This window comes from Dipodomys ordii, unplaced genomic scaffold (genome assembly GCF_000151885.1).
Source record: "Dipodomys ordii isolate 6190 unplaced genomic scaffold, Dord_2.0 Scaffold27, whole genome shotgun sequence".
Classification (NCBI taxonomy): Eukaryota; Metazoa; Chordata; class Mammalia; order Rodentia; family Heteromyidae; genus Dipodomys; species Dipodomys ordii.
Genome location: NW_012267243.1, coordinates 4,009,211 through 4,032,415, shown reverse-complemented (window position 1 = coordinate 4,032,415; position 23,205 = coordinate 4,009,211). Strand labels below are relative to the sequence as shown.

The following is a 23,205-nucleotide window of genomic DNA, read 5'->3' as shown; positions in this document are numbered from 1 at the left end:
CTACCTCATGCCCAGTCCAGCTCAGCCAATCCTCCTTCTCATGTTCCTACAGCCTAATAAGAAAAGCCAGAAAGTAAAACCTAAAAAAGATTTTACACATTGCCAGCCAGAGGGCCACTGGACAGCCAGCTTTGCTGTGCCCTGTGCCTGTCCCCATCCAAGCTCAGTGAATGCATGCCGCCCACTAGATGGTCTTAGCCTAGAAGTTCTTCTACCTCCTGGAGATACTGGAACCTGATGACTTCAGCAAGACCTTTCCTCTTCCTTAGACTTCTCCTTTCTCACTACCTGGATTGGGCCATATTGTTGCCTGGTCCATATGTGATGATATAATAGACTACTGTAGAATGAGCACCTTTTAAGCAACTAAAGTCTATTTCTCACAGTTCTTCAGAATAGAAGATCAAGTCAAGGCACTGGCAGAATTAATGTCTCATTCTCTGTCATCACAAGGATTCCCGCCCCCCACCCCTTTTATTTTGTGCTGGTTCTGGGGCTTGAACTCAGGGCTGGGCACTGTTCCTGAGCTTTTTCTGTTGCTCAAGGCTAGTGTTATAATCAATTGAGCCACAACTCTACTTAGGTTAATTGGTAGTTAATTGGAGATAAGAGTCTCATAGAATTTCCTGCCCAAGCTGGCTTCAAACTTTGTCCTCAGATCCTAGCCTTCTGATTAGCTAGGATTACAGTCATGCACCACTGTTGCCCACCCTGTTTGTGTGTGTGTGTGTGTGTGTGTGTGTGTGTGTGTGTGTTAAAAATAAGGGCACCAGTTCTGTTTATGAAGACACTACCCTGATCACCTCCCATAGGCCATACCTGCTGACACCATTACCTTAAGAGTTAGGATTTTTGACACAAATATTGAAGGAAGCTAGGTGTGGTGGCCACTTACATAGGTGGTGGAGAAAGGAGAGCTATGGTTTACGGCCAGCACAGGAAAAAGTTAGTGAGACCCTATCTAAAAAATAAACTAAGTGGGCTTTGGATATGACTCAAGCTATAGAACCCCGAGTTCAAACCCCAGTACCACTAAAGAAAAATAGAATTATCTGGAGGAACACAGTCTAAAACAGCATGACTGAAGCTGTAAGGTCATAGTCATTTGTCATAGCTACCACTCAGAGACTCAGACTGACAGAGCTGCCACTACTTCAGTGCGACTTGCACAGGTGCATTGAAGAAGAATTGGGGGAAACTGGATGTGTTCTACTCTCTGATTTGGGAGAATAGTGACTCCCCAGTGGGAACCGTTCTTGGCGATCACCTTGCTCTTCATGTGAGCTCTCATTTCCCACCATGCTATAAGTCGTATGTCCTTCGGATACTCATATCAACACCCTCAAGCTTTTCTTCTTCTGTGCTGAAAATCCTCATCTTCAGCGGTGTGGTAGATCTGATTAATTACTTCAAGCTTACTATGCCAAAACCAAATTAATGTCATGTACCCAAATCCTACCTCCTCTCCACTGACTCGCCCACTTAGCTATCTTCAGCGGTCCTTAGAATTACTGAATTGTCCTTAGGTGGTCTGTGCATGCCTTTCTAGTCTATGAAATATCTGATCATCTTCCCATCCTTATCTATTTTCACTGCCATTAATTGTGTCACTCCCAGGTTCCTGTCATAGCCTAACAAATGACGTCCTCCAGCTCGTCTGTAGTTTTTGGCACAAACATAGCTAATTTCCTAAAAATAGATCTAATCATTCTACTCCCTTATGTAAAGCCCTTTGAGGATTTCCTGCAACTTACAGAATAAAGGAAATCACATCAAGTCCCTGGGGGAAATAGGGCTATAGTGAATGGAACCAGACAAAGATTTGACTCCTCATCGGCTGCCTACTAGCTGTAAGTTACATAACTTTGGTTCTGTTTTCCGGACTGTGAGAAGAAGATAGTTCCTTCCTCTCGGTGTTGCTTTATATTTTCCTCTTGTCACATGTCTTCCATCTGGTCAGCTAAGGTCTCTGGGCAAGTCATCCTCACAATTGTTTGGAACGTGGGCATTTCTAAACATTTCTGCCATGCTTTTCCCTTGAGGAAAGAGAGCTCTGAATATTTATTCCTTTGGCACGGAAGTATTAGGCCTTATAAATATATTTGTCAGAACTGTTCATGTGGCCCCATTCAGTGTGAAAGCCGGAAAAACAAGAGTGTCAAAAATATTGTCAGGAGAATTTAATGACTGGCCTGTTATGCCCTGCAAGGAAGTTGCCTCCAATCCTTGCCCTTTGAATCACCTCCTGCCCAATCAAATTCTGACACTTGGACTCCATACTTGTGGCTACAGTTCAGTCAACCTCTTAGGGTTTCCTTAAGCTTCTTCAAAAGAAGATGAACAATTAACCATTTTATAAATATCAGGAGCTGGGCACCAATGGCTCATGCCTATAATCCTAGCCACTCAAAGGCTGAGATCTGAGGATCTCTGTTTGAAGCCAGCCCAGGCAGGAAATTCTGAGACTCTTATCTCCAATAAACAACTCAAAAAAGCTAAAGTGGCCCTGTGGCTCAAGCAATTGACTTGAGCAAAAGAAGCTCAGGGGCAGCACCTAGGCCCAGAGTTCAAGCCCCAGGGATGACAAAATAAACCAACATCAGGGACCTCAAGCTGGAAAGATGTAGACTGTCTTCTCTTGAGTGCTATGATGATGGGTGAGCAGACTGAAAGACCAAGGACCACCTCATTGCTGTGGCTCCCAGACTCAGCACAGACACCCTGATCTCTTATCCCTCCAGCAAATCCCAACCACCAGCCTGTATCTTCCCAGGGGCTGGTGTTTCTATTCATTCCCTATGTGCTCAAGTTTCAAGATCCTGGATATCTTCTCTAGTTTATTCCATAGATCTGATGGCTGTCTACTCCTCTTTTCACCCATTGTCTATTTATAGCATGTGCTTTAAAAATGATTGGTCTACTTGTCTATCTCCTGGGAAGATTAATTTGAGCCTAGCAATGCCATCTTCTGTATCTTAGATTTTCCAATCTAGTAAGTGCTACTTTATCTGGTAGCACTAGATAAATTCTGTGTTTGAATGTTTGGACAAAACCAGTCTCCTTGGCCACATAAACAGTGGCAGAGTTAATGCCAGCCCATGCTGACCTTAAACTCTTGGGCTCAAGTGACTGCCCCGGCCTGAATTTCCTCTGTACCGAGGACTACCATTGTAGACCTCAGGCCACTAGTTTCAAACTTTTACTCCAGTCGCTTTACGCTGTATTTTATTCAGATTGTAATTTTCTTAAAATTTCTTCTAGTATTGTACTTTATGTTCGTATTCTTGATTTTTTTTCTTTTGGTCTTCATTAGCTTTTCTACCTTGCTTTGTTTGTTTCTTGCGTCTAGTTTCTTGCTCATTCAAGATGGGTATTTCCCAGTAAAAAAAGAAGTTTTTTAGTCTTTCCTCCCATGTTCTACCTTTTTAATGTTATACTACAGAAAATGAATAGGTTAATTCTAGCTTGCAATTTGACAGCCTTTATATTAAAGGTGTATATATGACTATGGGAACCTACTGTATTTCAAAGACCAAGTCTCTCCAGGTACTTAGTACTGTCTTACAAATGGGAAAATGGTACACAAGTAAGTACTGTGTGCAGCGTCAGCATTGGGTCTGCTGCAGTATAGAGGCTGAGTGAGAATTTGATGGACAGATGAAGATTGCCCTTCCCTCCCCTTCCTGGGAGCATGTTTACAAGGAAAATTTGTCTTTTCATTACTAGGTAGTACATGAACTGCTTTTCACTTTCATATTTTTTTTTCTAATTTTTAAATTGCGAGGCATTGGCAGCTCACACCTGTCATCCTAGCTTTACAGGAGGCTGAGATCCGAGGCTCATGGTTCAAAGCCAGTCTGGGCAGAAAACTCTAGGACACTCTTATCTCCAATTAATTCTCCCCCCCCCCCACACACCTCAAAGCTGAAAGTAGAGGTGTGATTCTAGTGGTAGAGTGCTAGCCTTGAGCAAGAAAGATTAGGGATAATGCTCAGGCCCTGAGTTCAAGTTCCGTAATCAGCACAAAAAATGCATACACTGTATATATTATGATGAGGATTTCTGCACAGCTTTAATAGTTCTCATCGTGACATTTTGATGCATTGTACATTGAGCATATGCACACAACCTTATCCTTTTTTGTTCCCCACCCCCTCTTACTCGATCCTTTCCTTTTCTCAAATTGTCCCCCTTCTTCTTTCATGTACTTTAAAAAATCTAGATTCTGCTTCTAAGAGAAGAAAACTTGTAATATTTGTGTCTCCAGGACTGGCTTATTTTGTGTATCTTGGTGATTTCCATTTTCCTTCAAATGACATAACTTCATGGTTTGTGGCTGAATAATATTCGTGTGTGTGTGTGTGTGTGTGTGTGTGTGTGCACGCACGCACGTGCATGCACATACATGCAATTTCTCTATCCTTTCATTTGTTGATGGGCACTGATTGATTTAATAACTTGCCTATTATAAATAATGCTGCAAAGAAAACATGGTGTATAGGTCTCTCTATTGTATATTAACTTAGATTCCTTGGGGAATAAATCCAGGAGCGGTATAGTTGTATCAAATAGTAACTCTACTTTTTAAGTTTCTTTTGTTTTAGAAACCTCTATACTGATTTTTGTACTGACTGCACTGATTTAGAGTCTCAGTGTATAGGATTCCTCCCCCTTCATCCTCACTGGCATTTGTTATTTGTTTTTACGATTATAGTTATTCTAACTGGGGTGAAGTGTAGTCTCCATGTAGTTTTGGTTTTCATTTCTGTAATGGCTAAAGGTGTGGAACATTTTTTTTCATATACTCATTGGCCAATTTTATTTTAGTGAATTCTCTGCTCAATCTATTTGCCCACTTATTGATTGGATTATTTGTTATTTTGATGTATAATTATTTAAATATTTTATGTAGTCTGGGTATTATCCCTGTCAAGTGGATAGCTGGCAGTTTTGATATTGTCCCTTGTAGTTTTACCACCCATGTATTTATTCCCTTATGGTATGTCACCATTTGGGTGTTATCTGATTTGTTAGAGGTGTATGCTTTCATACATAATGGCTCATTCACTTTAATTGCCATGTAGAATTCCAATGTATAAATTTTTATGTCACATATTCTCTACTTCTAGGGTTTTACTAATGCAAATGTTGCTATCGTGATGATTTTGCAAGTTGTTGGGGGCATAGGGCATATAGCAAGATTACTACCCCACCCCAGCTTTATTAAGATATAATTGACAAAAACTATACATAGTTATGATGTAAAAAATAATGTTTTGATATATGTATACATTATGACATGATTAACAAGGTAATTAACACATCTATCACTTCACATAATTTGTGGTAAGAAACATTAAGTGCTTTTATCATGCTATGCGATAATCTTTATAACATTCATCTCATTTAATTGAAACTTTGCTGCTTTTTATCAGTATCCCTCCATTTTCATGGCAGCTGCTCCAGTTCGTAGTAACTGCTATTCTCTCTGCATCTTTGAGGTCAGCTGTTTTAGGTTCCACATGCAATTAAGATTGTATAGTATTTATTTCTCCCTGCTTAGCTTATAGTGACATAATATGTTAGTCAGTTTTGCATCGCTGTGAGAAAATACCTAACAAAAAACATCTTAAAGGAGGAAGGGTTTGTTTTGGCTCCTGGTCTCAGAAGTCAGTCTGTGATCATTTTACTTCACTGCTGTGGGTCTAGGGTACAACAGAACATCATGGTGGCAGGAGAGTGTGGCAGAATGAAGTTGCTCTCTCATGGTAGTCAGGCAATAGAGAAACACAGATAGAAAAGGACACATTCTCCTGTAGTGAGCTGTTTCCTTCAACAGACCCCACTATTAATAGCCTATTTTTATTTTTTATTTATTTATGTATTTATTGATTTTACTGTTTTTTTATTGTGAAAATACTGTACAGAGGGGTTACAATTACATGGGCAAGATAATGAGTACATTTCTTACCAAGCATTGCAGCCTCCTCCTTTGTTTCCCCTTCCCATCCCTTCCCATCCTCCCTCCGCCCCCACCCAAAACTCCTCCCCCCCAATAGCCTATTAATTAACCTGTTGATGAAATTAGTACCCCATGATCCAATCACTTTCCAATGATTGGGTCCACTGACTTGGGACCAAGACTTCAGCATATGAGCCTTTTTAGGGTGACACTTCATACACGAACCATAAATAACACACATCATAATGTCTTCAGGTTCATCTATATTGTCACAAAAATCTTCCTTTAAAAGGACAATTTCCTTTTTAAAGGTTAAGTTTTATTCTGTTTTATGGATCTCACAGTTTCCTTATCTGTTCTTCTACTAAGTACACTTGGATTGATTCCATGACTTAGCTATCGATCGCGCTGTAATAAACATGGAATTCAGATGTCTCTTTAACACATTGGTTTAATTTTTCTAGCATGTACACTCAGTAGTGGGATGCTGGATCACCTAGTAATTCTATTTTTAACTTTTTAAGGAACATAGACAGCAGTTCTATAAAGGTTATACTAATTCATGTTTACACCAACAGTACACAAGTCTTTTATATTTGTTATAATAGCTATTCTAATGGATGTGATCACTCAATGTGGTTTTAGCTTGCATTTCCCTAATGATTAATAACAATGAACATCTTCTCCTGTGCCTATTGTTTCTATTCAAGTCCTTTTAATTTTTTGGTCAGTCATGGGGCTTGAACCTCTGGGCCAGGGTGCTGTCCCTGAGCTCTTCAGCTCAAGGCTAGCACGCTACCACTGGAGCCAAAATGCCACTTGTGGCTTTTTCTGCTTATGTGGTGCTGAGGAAATGAACCCAGGGCCTCATGCATGCAAGGCAAGCACTCTACCACTGAGCCACCTTCCCAGCCCTTCAGGTCCTTCTTTATGGAGAGGGAGGTTACTAGGGATTGAGCTAAGGTCTCCAGCAAGTTTGGCTTGGTTGGTAGGCTGGTGCTGTATGACTTGAGCCATGGCCCCAGCTCTGGTTTTTACTGGTTAATTGGAGGTGGAATCTCACAGATTTTTCTATCAGGGATAGCTTCAAACAATATTCTCTAGATCTTAGTCTTTTGATTAGCTAGAAGTACAAGCATGAGCAATTTGTCTTTGTGATTTTTTTTTTCCTATTTAGTAGGTTGTTTCCTTACTCAGGTGACTTTTTTTTTTTAATGCAGGAGCTTTTTTATTTGGCACTTTTTTCTCATCTGTATTTTTGTTTCCTTGCTGGTGCTTTGGGGGTTATAGCCAAAAAAAAAAAAAAGCAAAAAATATTGCCAGGTGCTGGTGGCTCACACCAAAAATCCTAGCTACTCAGGACGCTAACATTTGAAGATGAAGGTTTGAAGCCAGCCTAGGCAAGAGACTTATATCTCCAGGTAACTACCAAAAAGCTGGGAGTAGAGCTTTGGCTCAAGTTGTAGAGCACCAGCCTTGGGCACAAAAAGCTAAGGCCCTGAGTTTTCTTTTCTTTCTTTTCTCTTTTTGCCTTTAGCATGACGCTGTTTGTTGTTCTTGCTGCTACTCTCTGTTTGCTTTGTTTTGTTTATTTGAGACAGGGTTTAACCATGTTGTCCTGAACTTTAGTAATCTTCCTGCCTCAGCAGGAAAATGGTACTGGGCCTGGCTATCATTCACTTTTGAATACTAAATCTTTGTAGTTTTGAAATCAAGTAACTTTATTCATTCAAGATTAACTATTCAGGTATTTTATGGTTAGGATTTTCCTTCTGTGGGGAATGTTATTAGAATTTTGATAGGGTTTTTGCTGAACTTTTACAATGCTTCAGTTAGTAGGAACATTTTAACCAGATTAACGATTTTAACCTATGGACCCAAGATATCTTTTCCATTTGTTTGTCTCCTTCAATTCCTTCATCATTGTTTTATAGTGTTCAGTCTATAAGTCTTATACTTCTTTGGTTGAATATATTCCTAGGTGTTTTTATGATGGCATTTTAGGTCAGATTGGTTTTTTTATTTAATTTTCTGATAGTTTACTGCTACTTTAAGTAAACACTACTGATTTTTGTGTGTTGATTTTTGCATCTTGCAACTTAATTAAATTCTATTATTTCAAGCTAGGTTTTATTGTTGTTGTATTGAGCTCTACAGTTTTCTCTGTATAAACATCATGCCATCTGCAAGCAATGGCAATTTTATCCCTTATTTTCCAACTTGGATGGCTTTTCTTTCTTTTCACTGTTTAATCATCCCTACTAGGATTACTTCCAGTATTATATTGAAGTAAGAATTGGCATTTTTGTCTTATTCCTAATGTCTTTTAATATTGTGTTGAATTCAGTGTATCAGTATCATCCAGAATATTTTCACCAACCTAAAAATCCTACCCTCTGTGTATTTATCCCCCCTACCTTCAACCACAGGTCACTGCTATCTTTTTACTGTCTCTGTGGATTTTTTTTTTCCTTTTCTGAAATGCAATCCATTTTCCTGAAGTTATAAGAGAATATATAGAGCAAGGAGACTTCTAAAGCTCTGGAATCTGGAAATCCTTAACCAGGTCGTACCATGATAGAGTGAAAAACAGAGGGCCACCCGCCATGTGCAGGAGAGACAAAACTTGGAGGGAGCAGCCTTGCTTTAAAACCACTAGTTCTGCCAATAACTAGCCCCGTCCTGAGAGAGTGACAGCAAAGAAACAGCTCATTTGAGACACTAATGTAAATGGTATTGTTTTTAAATTTTCAGATTTGTTCACTGACAGTATATTAGAGAAACATGTTGTATATCAACCTTGTATTCTTCAAACTTTGTATAATTGATTATTACTTTGAGTACTTTTTGGAGTCCCCCCCCCATACATGGTTAGGATGTATATTTGTTCTCTTGGACTTCTTTTAAAACTTTGTTTTTCTTGTATTGTAATTTTAGTAGCTTACTGAAATATAGTGGCTTAGATAAAATGGTAAGTTCCTTGAAAATATAAATGACTAAAACTGACACAAGAAATTAAAAACCTGAATTAACTCACATCCATTAAACTAAAACTTTAGTCTAAAACCTTTCCACAAAGTAAACTGAAAATGGCATTGTTTTACCAGTCAGTTCTAACATGCATTAAGGAAGAAGTACTATGAATCCTTCACAAACTCCTTTAGAATGTAGAGAAAGCTGGAATGCAACCCTGGCATAGCCAGCATACCTTCAGTACCTAAGCCTGACAAATGTCAATATGTCATCCTAGTTGTCAGACAATTGCATACTAATGCCAGTCATGAACATAAATGCCAGTCATGAACATAAATGTGAACTTCCATAATCAAATATTATCAATCAAACCTGACAGAATGTGACATATCTACGTACATACATTTACATACATGTGTGTATAGGAATACCACAATAAAACCCCTCACTTTGTACAACTTACATAAAAAGAAAGATTGAAAAAAAGAATGCATTATTACCAAGTGCATTTGATCCATGAAGGCAAAGTTGCGTTAGCATTTGAAAACCTACATATTTAACATGCCAAATTAGAAGTATGTAAGGGAAAATACTTAGCATCTCAACAGAAAACTCAATACTCCTGCATAGTAAATTTACAGTAGAAGAGAACAGAATCATTTCCAGCAGACAAAAGGCCAACTATAAAAAGCATTTTTGGTAGGACACTGTAGGACATGCTTGGAATCCCAGGACTCAAGGCTAAGGCAGGAAGAACCTGAGATCCAGGACAGCCTGAATATATAGCAAGACCCTGTCTCTAGAAAACAAAACAAAGCAAAACAACCCCTCAGCTGGCACCAAGCTTAAGGAAGAAATGTGAACTATTGGTCTGTTTTTCTTCTATATTCTGAAAATTGGACAAGAACTTTATAAATTTTGCCACTAGTTTTTTTTTTTAGCATTGCTATGCAAATCTAAACCTAAATAAAGCTAGGAAAAGAAATAAAGGGCATACATATTTGGAAGGAAGAAATAAAATGAATTTTTTCAGACAGAATTTAACAATAGACTCTATAACCAGTAGAGTTAGGAAGTGAATTTGGCACGAGCATAGGCTATAAGTTCAATATATGAAAATATTAATTGGGGTTATGTGTGCTTTTGATGATCAAGCTCAATATCAATGTTTGGATTTTAAAGAAATTAAAAGGTAACAAGAATCAAAACAACTAGAGAAGCCATGCACTGGTGACTCTCACCTGTAATCCTAGCTACTCAGGAGGCTGGGATCTGAGGATTGAGATTCGAAGACAGCCCAGACAGGAAAGTCTTATTACAAATTAACTACCAAGAATCCAAAAGTGGAACTGTGGATCAAGTAGTAAAGTGTTATCCTTGAACAGTGCCTAAGCTCTGAATTCAAGCCACAGGATCAGCACCAAAAAGAAAAAGAAAATAATAGTTAGGGATAAATACAATGAAAATAGAGACTAAGAAACACTGCTGAAGTAAATTGTGGATTGAAAAATATGATATTGTTAAGACACCCACTATCCTTAAGAAGATGCAGATTCTGTATAATCCTTCTGAAAATGCTAACAACTAATTTGAAGAAATATACAAGATGTTCCAAAAACTGATATGAAAATGCAAAGGCTTCAGAGAAGCCATGATTATCTTGGGAAAAGAACAAAGCTAAGGGACTTGACACAACTTGATTTTAAGATTTGTAATGGCATTGCAATCTAGAGGGTAGAAGGTGATCAAGAATAAGCAGTAGATCCTGAGTTCACTCCCTAGTAACTAACATACGTGCGTGCGTTCACGCATGCATGCATGTGCGCGCGCGCGCGCACACACACACACACACACACACACACACACATAAACACACGGCAATATGGCATTGGCATAAAGAACAAATAAGAAGATCTATGGAAATACAATAGAGATCTCTTCATCTATGTAGGTGCTTGATTTTTAAACAGAAGTACAAAACCAACAGGGAAAAATGAAGTTTTTTAATACATTTTTTTTTAGAATTACTGCATTACCTATCCTTAGACAAAGGAACTCTAGGACCATATCATTCTCTAGATAAAAATTAATTTGAGAATACCTTGAAAAGTCAGAGTAGAAAATTTGTTCTTGGCAGGGATGGTAAGGGGAAACAAAGGAGGAGTCAACAATGTTTGATAAGAAATGTACTCATTACCTTGCCCATGTAATTGTAACCCCTCTGTACGGTATTTTCACAATAAAAAACTTATTAATAATAAGAAAAGTTAAAGAAAATTTGTTCTTGGACAAAATACAAAAGGCAGAAATAATTGAAACAGATTAATTGGACTTTTGTTAAAAAAGATTATGTCATCAAAAAGATACCCTTACCCTAATAAAACAAACTAACATAGAAAAAGGAGAAAAGAAAATGAATACAAATTATACACCAAGTAGGTGAAACTATTTACATAACCTATATTTGCTTATTGGATTTCTGGCCTTGGAGATTTCTATGACTTCTCTGTAAGCTTATGAGTACACTAATTAGTTTGTTTATTATAATTTATCAGCACCTGCTAGTATGCATGAAAGGTATTTCAAAACACCAGTGAATAATTCTGCCAGAAGTAAAAAAGTCAATTCTTTGACTTTCATATTCTCTGCATAAAGGAAGCATTTGCTGAGCAGTGTTGGATAAAAATACTGTAATCATGTTATATTGTCTACCTTGCTTGACAAGCAGAATTTGGTAGCCAAATCTTGTTTAGTAATTGTTGACAAGTAAACAGTTTCCCAGGTAGACAGCATTACTACAAAGAAGTAAGTATGTATATTGAAAGTAGTAAATAGATGTCTGAAATAAACAGAAGAAGAAGTAAACTTCTAGATAAAAGGAAGGAATGATAGATTTCTGTAGGGGTCAGTCTCCTTGTAATCAGGGCTGTGACTGCACATATATACATGCATATGCCATAGGTATACATGTACATTTTCATAACCTCACATGTAGTCCTGATATGTATCAGGAGTATTTGCAAGTGAGTCTTCAGAAGAGAATTAAGTAATATTTTAACTTAAAGATTAAATCACTTTATTGTTTGGATGCAGTTTATCTAAATGGCCAGTGTTTTATTAGCACACAACATGCTTACTTGCAAAAACACAAGGCCATTATTTATGCTACTTAATATGATTGTTTTCTTTGAAAATCCCTTTCTAGTAATTTGGTAATATTTGATAATATAAGGGCAATCTAAATTTTCTTCTTCCTTCACACAATGAGAATTGTCAACCAAGCCAATGTGAAAACAAGCCATGTGCTTTTCATTGGTACCTTATACAAACTTTTCCAAAGCTGTAACCTATTATGGCAATAGGAAAGTCTTTATTCAGCCTAAATATTTTCGGCTACAATTGCTATTTTATTCTTCTCAAGTCCCACTAAAATTGATGGTTATCAACCTTTATTTGGAAGTCTTCCTTGAATCAAGAATACTTAATAAATCACAAACTTCTCTGGCCCATCTTACAATTAACCTAAGTTGTTCACTGCAATTAATTACTATCTCATTGAAAATGTCATTGTGCACTAGAGACAAATGCTGCATACTGAGAGTAGGTGATAAGCAGTGATAATTTTCCCCCTGAGCTGCTGGCCTGTGGTAGATGCCTTCGAAGATACTAAGGCCTGCTATTATAGACAGGAGTGTTTAGAATGTAAATGTATCCAGTGGCATGTTTATTATTAGTTCTTGACTTTCAGTGAATGAAAAATAATATTGAATGACACAATATTATAAAATATAATCTGTGGCATAATAAAATAATTGTATTTGCATTTGATAGGTCAATCTTTGGATCTGTCTGAAAAATGGAGCACAGTGCAAGGCCCTCTCTCATATACCCTGTAGATCTGAATGAATGGATGTGGGAATGAATGATACTGTAGATACAACCCATTTTAATCTTTTTGTTTAAAAGGATGGCATTTTGTTTAAAAGGATGGCATTAGCCTACATATACCAGGTTTCTAAACTTTCCCTTCCTTTCTATCTCTATCTTTCCCTCTCCATCCATTTTAGTTTAGCTTTTGTGTTCTACTTGTCCATCTTGGAGCATATGAAAGGACTTGTCCCTAGAGAAGGATATTTTAATGATGAGCCATGACATTTTACATTCTTGAGAGGAATCTTTAATATTAAATGGCCTGTAATGTTAAAGGATCCTGGGGAATTCAAAGTTTTTTTTTTTAATGTGTAAGGAAAATAATACATTTGCCCACACCAGGGTATAATCATGCCAATCTGGTAATAATCTCTTAGTCCATCTTTTGAATACAGCCTTAAAGCACAGGCTTCTCGGGCACCTCCACCGCCTTTGGGGGAGAGAGCCGCTTGCTGTGTCTTCTCAGAGGAGTGCAAAATGTGTCTCTTAAAAGAACACAGCCATTTGTTCTCTGTCAAGATGCCTCTTTTCACACTGTAATTAGAGTGCTGGGTGGGGGGTGGTGAATGGGGTAGAAAGAAGAATATGAAATGCTCTTACTTCCCCACAACTCATTCTTCCTGCACCACAGGGCTTTGATCCCACTGAAATATTGTGACTGAAACACACACTATTATAGACATAGAGAGAGAAGGGGGGAAAACAGCATGTGTGCCTTTGAGTTCATGCCTTGATAGTATCTGTGTGCCAACCTGAGGTGATACAGAGATGGGTGGGTAAATGTCAGGAGACAAGAATTGTGTTTTGTAACAGTCTTTCAATGCTTCCCAATGCTTTTAGTATTTCTCTGTTTTGCAAGGTAGGGATAAAGGTGTGATCTCTTAGTTACGTGTGTGTGTGTGTGTGTGTGTGTGTGCGTGCGTGCGTGCGTGCGTGCGTGTGTGTGGTGTGTGTGTGTGTGTGTGTGTGTGTGTGTGTGTGTGTGTGTGGAATTGAACCCAGAGTCTCCTGCATGCCAGGCAAGGGCTCTACCACTGAGCTATCCCCCAGCCCTTCTTAAAGCATTTGAAGAATATCCATGTGATAACTGCTCACTTGTCAGTGTTCATAGTACATGCTCTTCCTTCATCGTTCCCTAATGGAAGCGAACAGCGCAATTGATGTACAGCATTCATGAATATTTGTGGGCTTTGTTTTGCTTTGGATTTTATTTGCAGCAAGAACAACAATTTCTTGCTTATGTTTTGCTGAAAGATCATTAGCGTCTTTCTAGCACATGCCAGCAGGAGGGAAAGAAAGGGTGGAGGAGAGCCCAGACTGGCTTTGGTTCATTTACAGTAGATAATCTTTGCAGTAGCTGGTACACCTTGTGTGGATAACAAGGAAATCAATCTATTGGGCCTACTAAACTTTTATAGAAATGTGTTAAGCTATTCTGCTGACTTAAATACACAGCTGAGCTGATCTTCTCCCACCCCAAACGCTGCTCTTCCCAGTAGCCTTTCCATCTCAGTTCATTTAAGCCCACCCTTCTTATTGTGGTCGGCAGAGGACCCTTAGGAACATCTTTATTGCATTTCTCTTACCTCTTATGTTCAAGGTGTCAGAAAGTTTTCTTAGCTCCTCCTTTGCAGTGTATCTAGAACTCTACTCTTTCTCAATTGCCCAACTCCTAGTACATTATCTACAGCTAACATCATCTGGACATAACCAGCAAGTCTCCAGGCTTCTACCCTTAAGACTTCAGTCTGTTCTCAACAGGGCAGCCAGAGACACTGAAAACTTCAAGTCATATGACTCCTCTGCTACTGTCAAATCTTTACAGGACTTCTATATCCCTAGCAAGATCAAGTCCTCTACCTCCACCCAGCCTGTAACCCACTCTGATCTCATCTCATTTTCTTAGTCCACTTTAGCTACATTGGCTCCTTTCTATTCTTCAAAAGCTCCTCTAGGATGTCCCTATCCCAAGGCTTTGGTCTGGATGTCACCTCTTCTAAGAATGCTTCTCCCCAGTTATCTTCATGGTTCATTCTCTCAAATCTCTCTAAACATTTCCTAAGTCTCACTTAAGGCTGCCTCTGGCCATCTGGCCCCCAATTCCAATTCTCTCCACACAATGCTTACTACTCACTTTCTTCATTTTTCCCTGACCACTTGAAATGGACTATATACTGTATTTACTTTCTTATTTATCTCTATCCAGTGTGGTAATGAAAGCTACTTTTGTATTTACTGCTGATTCTCATATTCCAAAAAAATGCCTGCTATATTGTGGGCACTTAGACATCATATTTTAAAGTGGAATGAATATGGACAGAAGACAGCCTGATAGGTTGTCTTATTGTGATTTGATCTCAGAAATGTTGAAATGTTGGTAGTACTTATAATAGCCATTTGGACACCTTCCCCCTGTGTGCTCGATACCATACTTTGTGCTTCCCTTCAATTAGTTATGACAATGTTTTAGTTGGGCATAGTATTTATTTGAATTTACAAACAGACACTCAGATGTCAGATCACAACTTGGTGACGTTAAGATCCAGACACAGGTCTGTCCAGCTTCCGAAGTTTTCATCATAATGCTTTAATAATGGATTGTAGGTTCTTCAAGGTTAAACGCAAAACGCTCTTTCATTACTCTCTGTATGCTCATTTTCCATCCTGCTTTCCCTGTATCTACTCAGATGAATGAATGAAGTCTTAATATGAGAAGAGAAAGAAAATGGAGAGGATGGGTGGTTTGGAGAGATGGAGAAGAATTATGAAAGTCGTGACATTGATCAACATGCATTGTACTGATTAACATGTTGAATTGCAACCCCTCTGTACAACACTTGAATATAATAGAATCTACCTCTTTGATTTCTCATAACTGGAATTTCAGAAACATGTGGAATTAGCAGTAGCTTGGGATCTCAGAACTATAAGAGTTAGTGCTACAGGTGACGGACTGGCCAGGCAAGTTGGCCACTCTCTAGGCCTCAGTTTCTCTGTGTGTAAATACCTGGCCTTGGATGGATGAAGTTCCAGGTCTTGACTACCTGATGTTTTGCTCTTGGAGATTCATGGCCTTTCTTCCATTGCTGTAGAGAGTGGAAGGATAAGAGAAGAATATCTGCCTCTGCCCTGTATTTGCCATTGATTTGCTTTAACCACGTTAGGGCAGGGTTTCTGCTCATAGGAGGAGCCTGCGCAAAGCACCTGACCCTGAGGAAGTGAGCTAGTGTGATAGAGTGCCTAAGGTTTGCATCCCTCACCTACCTAGATGCTCACTCTTCTTATTAGAGTCAACACTGGATGGGATTTAGGCGAGGTTCTGTTTTGGCCTTTATTTATTGACAACCTAAGTCCCTTTAAATCCTTTCTGGAACAAGTCAAGGGATAAGACATAAATAACTAAAATGCTACTGAACTGTGTGACCTTCAGTAAGTATTTACCTTTTCTGAGGCTGTGTTTGCTCTTCTGGAAAATGAGAGAAAAGGTTCCCTGAATTCAAAAGAACGCTGAACCCTGAAAACACCAAAATACTGGAAAGTCTTGCCCTTACCCCTCAGCCCACTTTGCAAGGGGACTGGAGTTAAACCACTGCCCACATACAATTGCCAACCTGACTCCCTCAATTTCTGTGTTCATTGCAAAACGATTGAGGTTGAAGAGGGTTTCCCCCCGGCCTCTCCTTGATGCAGAACCCAAATTCTTCCTTCCCGAAGCAAAGTTCTCACAAGGATATTGGCAAGGTGCCCTTGTGAGTAGCAAAGCCCTCTGAAAATATGGCCTCTGAAGATTAATAGGAACATGACCATGTGGCCATTTGTGTACTTGGCAAAGACTGTCTGCATATGGTTTGGGGTGTTGGGTTGAGCATGTGTCTCCATGCCAATGTGTGTGATGAAGCATGGAAGTGTGTACAGGAGTGTGGGTAAACAGATCTTTGAGTCACACGGGCCAGCCCATCCTGGCGGGCTTTGTCTTCCTTTCAGTTGCCATGACAGCAGCAAGAGCCTCTGCAGCATCAGTAAACAAAGCTCCCTGTGTGCAGGGAAACTGGAGGAGGACTCAGGAACTAGAGGATAAAACCAGCCAACAGCCCTCCCCTGGAGGGTTTGTTCTACAACAGGACTCCTAGAACATCTTCCTCACGAGGCTGGTGTCGAGGTGCCTGCCCATCTGTCCAGGTGCTCTGTGATACCCAAGTGACCTCACAGAGATGGGAATGGCAGGCTGGAACAAGGGATTGGTCAACGTCCCTTTTGTTCTTCAAGAGTTAATCACATTTTGATAAATTCTAGAAGTGTGGGTAACCAAAGCCCCTTCCATCACTTCCCTATGGGTTAATACCAGTCACTTTATTAATAATACAGATTAGGCACTTTGTGAATTATCTGTGACATTGGCTCTTTTATAGGTCTTGAATTCACTAAATAAAAATCAATTTTAATATTAATCTAAACATGATTTCAAAGAGAACTTTGCTTTCGGTCACTTCACCCCTCTGGGCATGTATGATAAATGTTGAGGGACATTTTACCTTGTCTGAGATTATCCATGTAATTCCTCCACTTTATCTTATCATGACTAATACAGAATTGGCTGTGTGTGAAAAGTTGATCTTTTACAATTTATGGGTCTCATGAAAGCTGCAGGAAAACAAAAGCAGTCACAAATGTAAATTCAATAACTAGGATTAAAAAAATGAAAACGAAACCATGCATTACAAGGAATTCAACCTCTTTTTTTAACCCTGTAAATGGAAATTTAGAAACATGAACTTTTCATACACATCTGGTAACCAGAATAGAGGGTCTTCCAGGTCTGACCCCAACTCCTCCTCTTGTCAGCTGTGTGCGAGCTACATCTTAAAAGGAGCTCCAACGGGCCCAGGATATGTGAGGGGAGTAGTCTAAAGTTTTAGATAACAGGACTGGGGAAGTGGCCATGTCTACAATGAAATGCAACTTGGATTTCTTTCATTATGTGGTTTCCTACAGAGGTACAGTCAGAGATCCTAGAGCAGAAGTTCTCCTGCCTCCAGATGGGGACAAAGGGATTTTATGTGTTCCATTGTCAGGACTGACTGATGAGGAAACTGAGGCAGAGAGGTTCCCTCCTAGCTTAATAAGAATCCGAAATACCTTGTTGAGGTTGGAGGTGGGGCTCAGTTGGTAGCAATGAGCAAGAATATCAGGTACCAAGTTTGAGACCTCATCTCAGAATAACAGCAAAAAGAAAAGATAGCTCATGATGTTTCTGCTATACCACCTAGAGAGTTATTTTTTGTGGTTCTTGTTTGAGATTCTGAAGTTTTGACACATCCCAGCTTGAGTTCTGATATACCTATGGGTATAAAAACACTAGATAGAGCAAATGTCAGGGTTCTGGCAATGCATTTTCTTACCCTAAACCCCAGGCCAATGGGCCTCTACATGCATGCATACATACATGTATACACATATACATACATGTACATACATATTGCACACACATATACATATATGTACTCTAAATCAGAACTCATTCTTTAAATTTCATGTGCTTGATAACAAAGGAACTGGATCAATTGAGAGTGTCACAGGGCCACTTTTTAGATTACCTAGTAGGGACTTTGGCAGTAATCATCTGATTTCTAAGTAAGGTCTAGGTCCTGTTTTCAATCTTTGCAAAAGCATTGTCCAGCAATCCCCAGAATCCTCCTGAAGATGTGAGAATACTCAGATCCGCAGGGAAGAGGTACAGTGAAAGAGCATGCTTGCCTTTCAGGTCTGGCTACCTTAATATTCAGGACCTGGTGAGCATGTCAATCCTAAATTTAGAATATTCACTTATTTTGTTTTTGAATATACTAGGCCTAAATCCTTTTGTCTATGTTCCTTCCAGAATACAACATACATACAAACACATGGTAACTTTGACATGGACACAAAAATCAAGAAATGTCTCACTAGCTTGTCTTATGTTACAAATTATATCTAAAGTTTTTTTTATTAACTCAGCACAGAGCAATGAGTTTTTTAATATGCTGCCACATTAGAAAGTCCCTCTAAAAAAACTGTTTCTATATTTTCATTTCCTCCTGTTTAGACTGAAGCAACATCTTCTTTGTAGATTCTATGTGTGTGTGCACGCATGTGTATGTCCATGTGCTCGTGTGTACATATGTGCTGGTCCTGGAGCTTGACCTCAGGGCCTGGGAGTTGTTCCTGAGCTTTTGTGCTGAAGGCTAGTACTTTACCACTTGAGCCATAGCTCTACTTCTGGATTTTTGGTGGTTAATTGGGAATAAAAGTCTCACAGACTTACCCACCTGAACTGGCATCCAACAGTGCTCCTCAGATCTCAGCCTCCTGAGTAGCTAGGGTTACAGGCATGAGCCACCAGCACCCCGTTCCCTTTGTAGATTTTAAATGCTAACTTCTGGGTAGCAGGGGAAATCACTGAGGCAGTGTGAAAAATGCATTTAACCTAGAATTGGAAGATATTTGTTTGAATTTCAGCTCTGCCTCTTGCTAATTGGGTAGTCTCTCAGGGTCTTTGCAAATACAAACGAAATAAGTTACACAAAGATGACTTATGATTAAAAATTAATTAGTTGTATTATATGAACCTCAGGTATTCTTAATATTTTATTTTTATACTTGTTAGACTATCATAGTAGCAGGCACTAGGTCTCTGTTGGGATGTGATACCATGTAGGTTCTGCTTGACTTCAGATCAGATGGGGAAATGGACTTTGGATACAATTATAACAAGGGTGGGGTGAGAAGAGGTGAGAAAGACACAGACTTCCTTCCCCAGGATCTAATGAGGAAAAAATGCAGAGACCACTTGATGATTGCAACAAACAAGAGTACCACACAGAGAAAGGCTCGGCTCCATGTGTGGAAGCCAGGTTGGGTATTTTTGTTTTTGTTTTTGTGTCTCATTCAGTGAGGATGGAGGAAGTTGGGAGGAACAGACAATAGAGTAGAGAGAAAGAATTTAGAAAAGCCATAATTCCTCTCTGGGACTCTGGGACCTTGAATCCTTGCAATTTCCAAGGACCATGTGATTCCCTTTAGATTTTTCTGGGCTACAAAGTGGATATGTTGATAATCTCACCTAGAGGCTCAAGGATTACTGCGTTACTAAGGCCATCGCCTGCTGAGAAGCTAATTTTTCAACATCGTACTTAAAATACTACCTTCTGTTATCCATTGACCATTTCCACCAGTACTTAGTTGAAAAGTCAAGACAGATGGGTATGAGATGGTAAAGGATGTAAAAATGCCTTTGGGCTATATCAATACATGTTGCTTGAAGAACTTGGCCTCCTGGAGCAGACAAATGTGAATTCTAATCTTGACTCTATTTCTTACTTAAACTTTAAGACTATTGGACTTTGTTTTCAAAAATATGAGTGAGCAACGTAAATGAAGAGATGGTAAAATTTAAAAAAAATGCTTCCAAATGTTACTTGTTATGGTTATTTCTTGTGATTTGGAAAGGATAGGATACAGTGATATTTTTAAGAGATAATACAAATAGCTTTCAGATACATGAAATGAAGGAAGAGAAACAAGTGGTGGAGAGACCACATAGTAGTCCAGGCCAGGAAGGATGGAGGTCCAAGGCAGTGAGGATGGAGATAGAGGGTGGATTCAAGTGCTTTTTAGAAGGTAAGGCCAACAGAACAATGACACTCATTGGACAGGAAGGATAGAAAGAACCAAAGTACCAAAGTAAGAGCTTTGTTGTATGATAAACTGTGAACCACCCAGTTCGCTGACTGCTAAAATTCTGGAAAGAAGGTAAAGATAGGAGGCATCCCAGGGCTTGGATTCAATTAACCAGATTCTTTTTTTTGGGGGGGGGTCCGGTCATGGGGCCTGAACTCTGGGCCTGGGTGCTGTCCCTCAGCTCTTCAGCTCAAGGCTAGTGCTCTACCACTTGAGCCCCGGGGCCCTTTCGGGTTTTTTCTTTTTGCTTATGTGGTGCTGAGGAATCGAACCCAGGGCCTCAGGCATGCAAGGCAAGAGCTCTACCACTGAGCCACCTTCCCAGCCCAATTAGCCAGATTCTTACTGGCTTTGTTTTCCCTTCATTCTGCCTTTCTCTGGATAGCAGCTTTGGGAGCCCAATGTGCCTTGTAGCTAAGCACAAGACCATGTGTATGGTCTCCACACCCACATGAGTTCTGTGTCCAAGGAGGCCAGCTCTGTTTTGGCAGGGAGGCCTAAGACAGGTCTAAGCAGGTCTCTCCCTCTCCCCACCCTCTCCCCCACTCCCACTTTCCCCCTCTCCTCCTCCCTCTCTATCCTTCTCCCCCTCTCTGTCTCCCTCTTCCTCCCCCTCTCTCTCTCCATCCCTCCCTCCTTGCCTCCCTCTCCCCTTTTTTCTCCCCCTCCCTCTCTCCCCCTCCCTATCTCTCCTTTCCTCTCTCTCCTTCCCTCTCACTCTCTCTTACCCCCCTCCACCCCCATGGTAGACCAAGTCTTCCTGCTTCTGCCCTATGGTTGGGGCATATCCCTCATCCCCTGGCCATTTCTTCTTCCCCAGACATTAAGGATTCTCTGGAAGGACCCTAAATGAGTGCTAATTGCCTTAATCTCTCTGAAGAATCCCTGCAAATAAATGGACCAGCTTCCAGAACAGCGATAGAATACCTGAGCCATGGCAAGAGACATTCCATGGCTTTGTAGTGTGTTTTGTGATGAGGAAGGTATTGGAGGATGTGGTTTCTGGAGATGTTTCTTAGCAACTGTTTGTTTATTCCCATTTCCTTTGTATTGAATATGATCCCTTTTCTACTAGCAAACTCTTCACTCTTTTTTCCCCTCATGGTACTTGAGAGCTTTTTCTTACATTACAAGGTGGCTTTGTTCCTTTATGCCTGTCAATGGACTCTTACCTCCTTCCTGACCCTCACCTTGGCTTTCCCTGTACCCAAACACATTTTCATTGTCTTTCTGTTAGAGCCAGGTACACATTCGATGTCCCATTTTTTTCTTATTTTTCTGAGCCTAGCCATCTTCACCAGACCTTCAGTCCTTCAAGTCATTTGTGTCATTCATTGGTCTTCCCGTATGGAGTGTCACTGTATACCGGATACCAGAGGCAGCTCAGAATGCTAGTTAGAGTTCACAAGCCAGCAAGTTACTTTACCTCTCAGCCTTGGTTGCCCCATTGATCAAATGGCCATTTTTAATATAACTTAACTCATAGGATGCTTAAGAGATTAAGCAAATTAGTGGGCATGAAGAAACTTGATACAGGATTGGTCAGTCGCTTTAGTCATTGTTGTCAAAAGCTGAAAAGATAATTGTGTCTTTAAGAGGGTTAAGAGCTGCCATTATAGCTGAGGAGATGGAATATTGGCATATTGAAGTCCAGTATGTCACATAGCTACAAAGTCCCTTTCAAAATAAAGCAAGCAGAGGGTGTTGCTCCTGGCTGTATTGAGTAAGGCTGAATGCAGTGTGATTCGTTTTTTACAATTTTAGGTCATCATGCAGCCCATGACGAGCAGAAATGGATGTATGATGACAGTGGCACCTGTTCAAACACCTTTTTTAAAATAGGATTGGGGATTGAGCTCAAGCCCCAGTGGCTTTGTGTTTGCTAGACAGGGCTTTACCACTTGAGCCACTTTACCAGCTCCTGTTTGGGTTGGTGGCTTTCTAGATAAGGTTTCATTTTATTCCCAGGCCATTATAGACTAACCTTCCTATTTGTACTTCCCTATGTCAGGCACACGCCATCACACTAGGCCATTGTGTTTTTCTGGTAGTTTGGGCTGATATGTATGCCACCATACCCAGCCATTTATCAGGATGGATCTTAGAAACTTATTTTTGCCTGCACTGGCCTCAATCCATAATCCTTTGAGCTATGCCTACCAAGTAGCTAGAATTATATGCTTAAGCCATCATTTCCAGTTGTCCTCAAACACTCTTTCACTTGTTCCCCCTTTCTCTTTGTCATAGTACTAAAACCAATGGATCTTACCCTTCTTGTCTACAGAGAATTTGCCAAAGAGAGAGAGAGAGTGGAGAACCGGAGAGCATTCATGAAACTGAGGCGCCAGCAGCAGATTGAGCGTGAGCTGAATGGCTACCGTGCCTGGATAGACAAAGCAGGTGAGGCCTTGGAGCTGGGGCCATGCTGGCATGTGGGATCAACAGTGCCATTCAACTCCACTTAAGAGGCTAGAGTACAGTGAAGCTCTGGGTCCCTTAAAAGGTCTTTGGGTTCCTTGCTGGATCCCCATTCTTCCTGTGGGGTGGCAATCTCCCTATTACTTTACACCTTTCTCAGGGCAGGCATCTGATGACTAATAATTCATATTCAGCAAATATATACA

General features: G+C 39.9%; 1 protein-coding gene across 4 annotated transcripts in view; it reads left to right on the top strand.

Moving 5' to 3' along the window:
- Cacna1e (calcium channel, voltage-dependent, R type, alpha 1E subunit) overlaps nt 1–23,205 on the top strand; it is a 305,919-nt gene that overhangs the window by 194,905 nt on the left and 87,809 nt on the right. For all 4 annotated transcript variants that reach the window (XM_013015540.1, XM_013015541.1, XM_013015539.1 and 1 more), the window contains exon 8: nt 22,866–22,981. In XM_013015540.1, the coding sequence (XP_012870994.1) occupies nt 22,866–22,981 (116 nt within the window). The remainder of the gene's footprint in view (nt 1–22,865; nt 22,982–23,205) is intronic.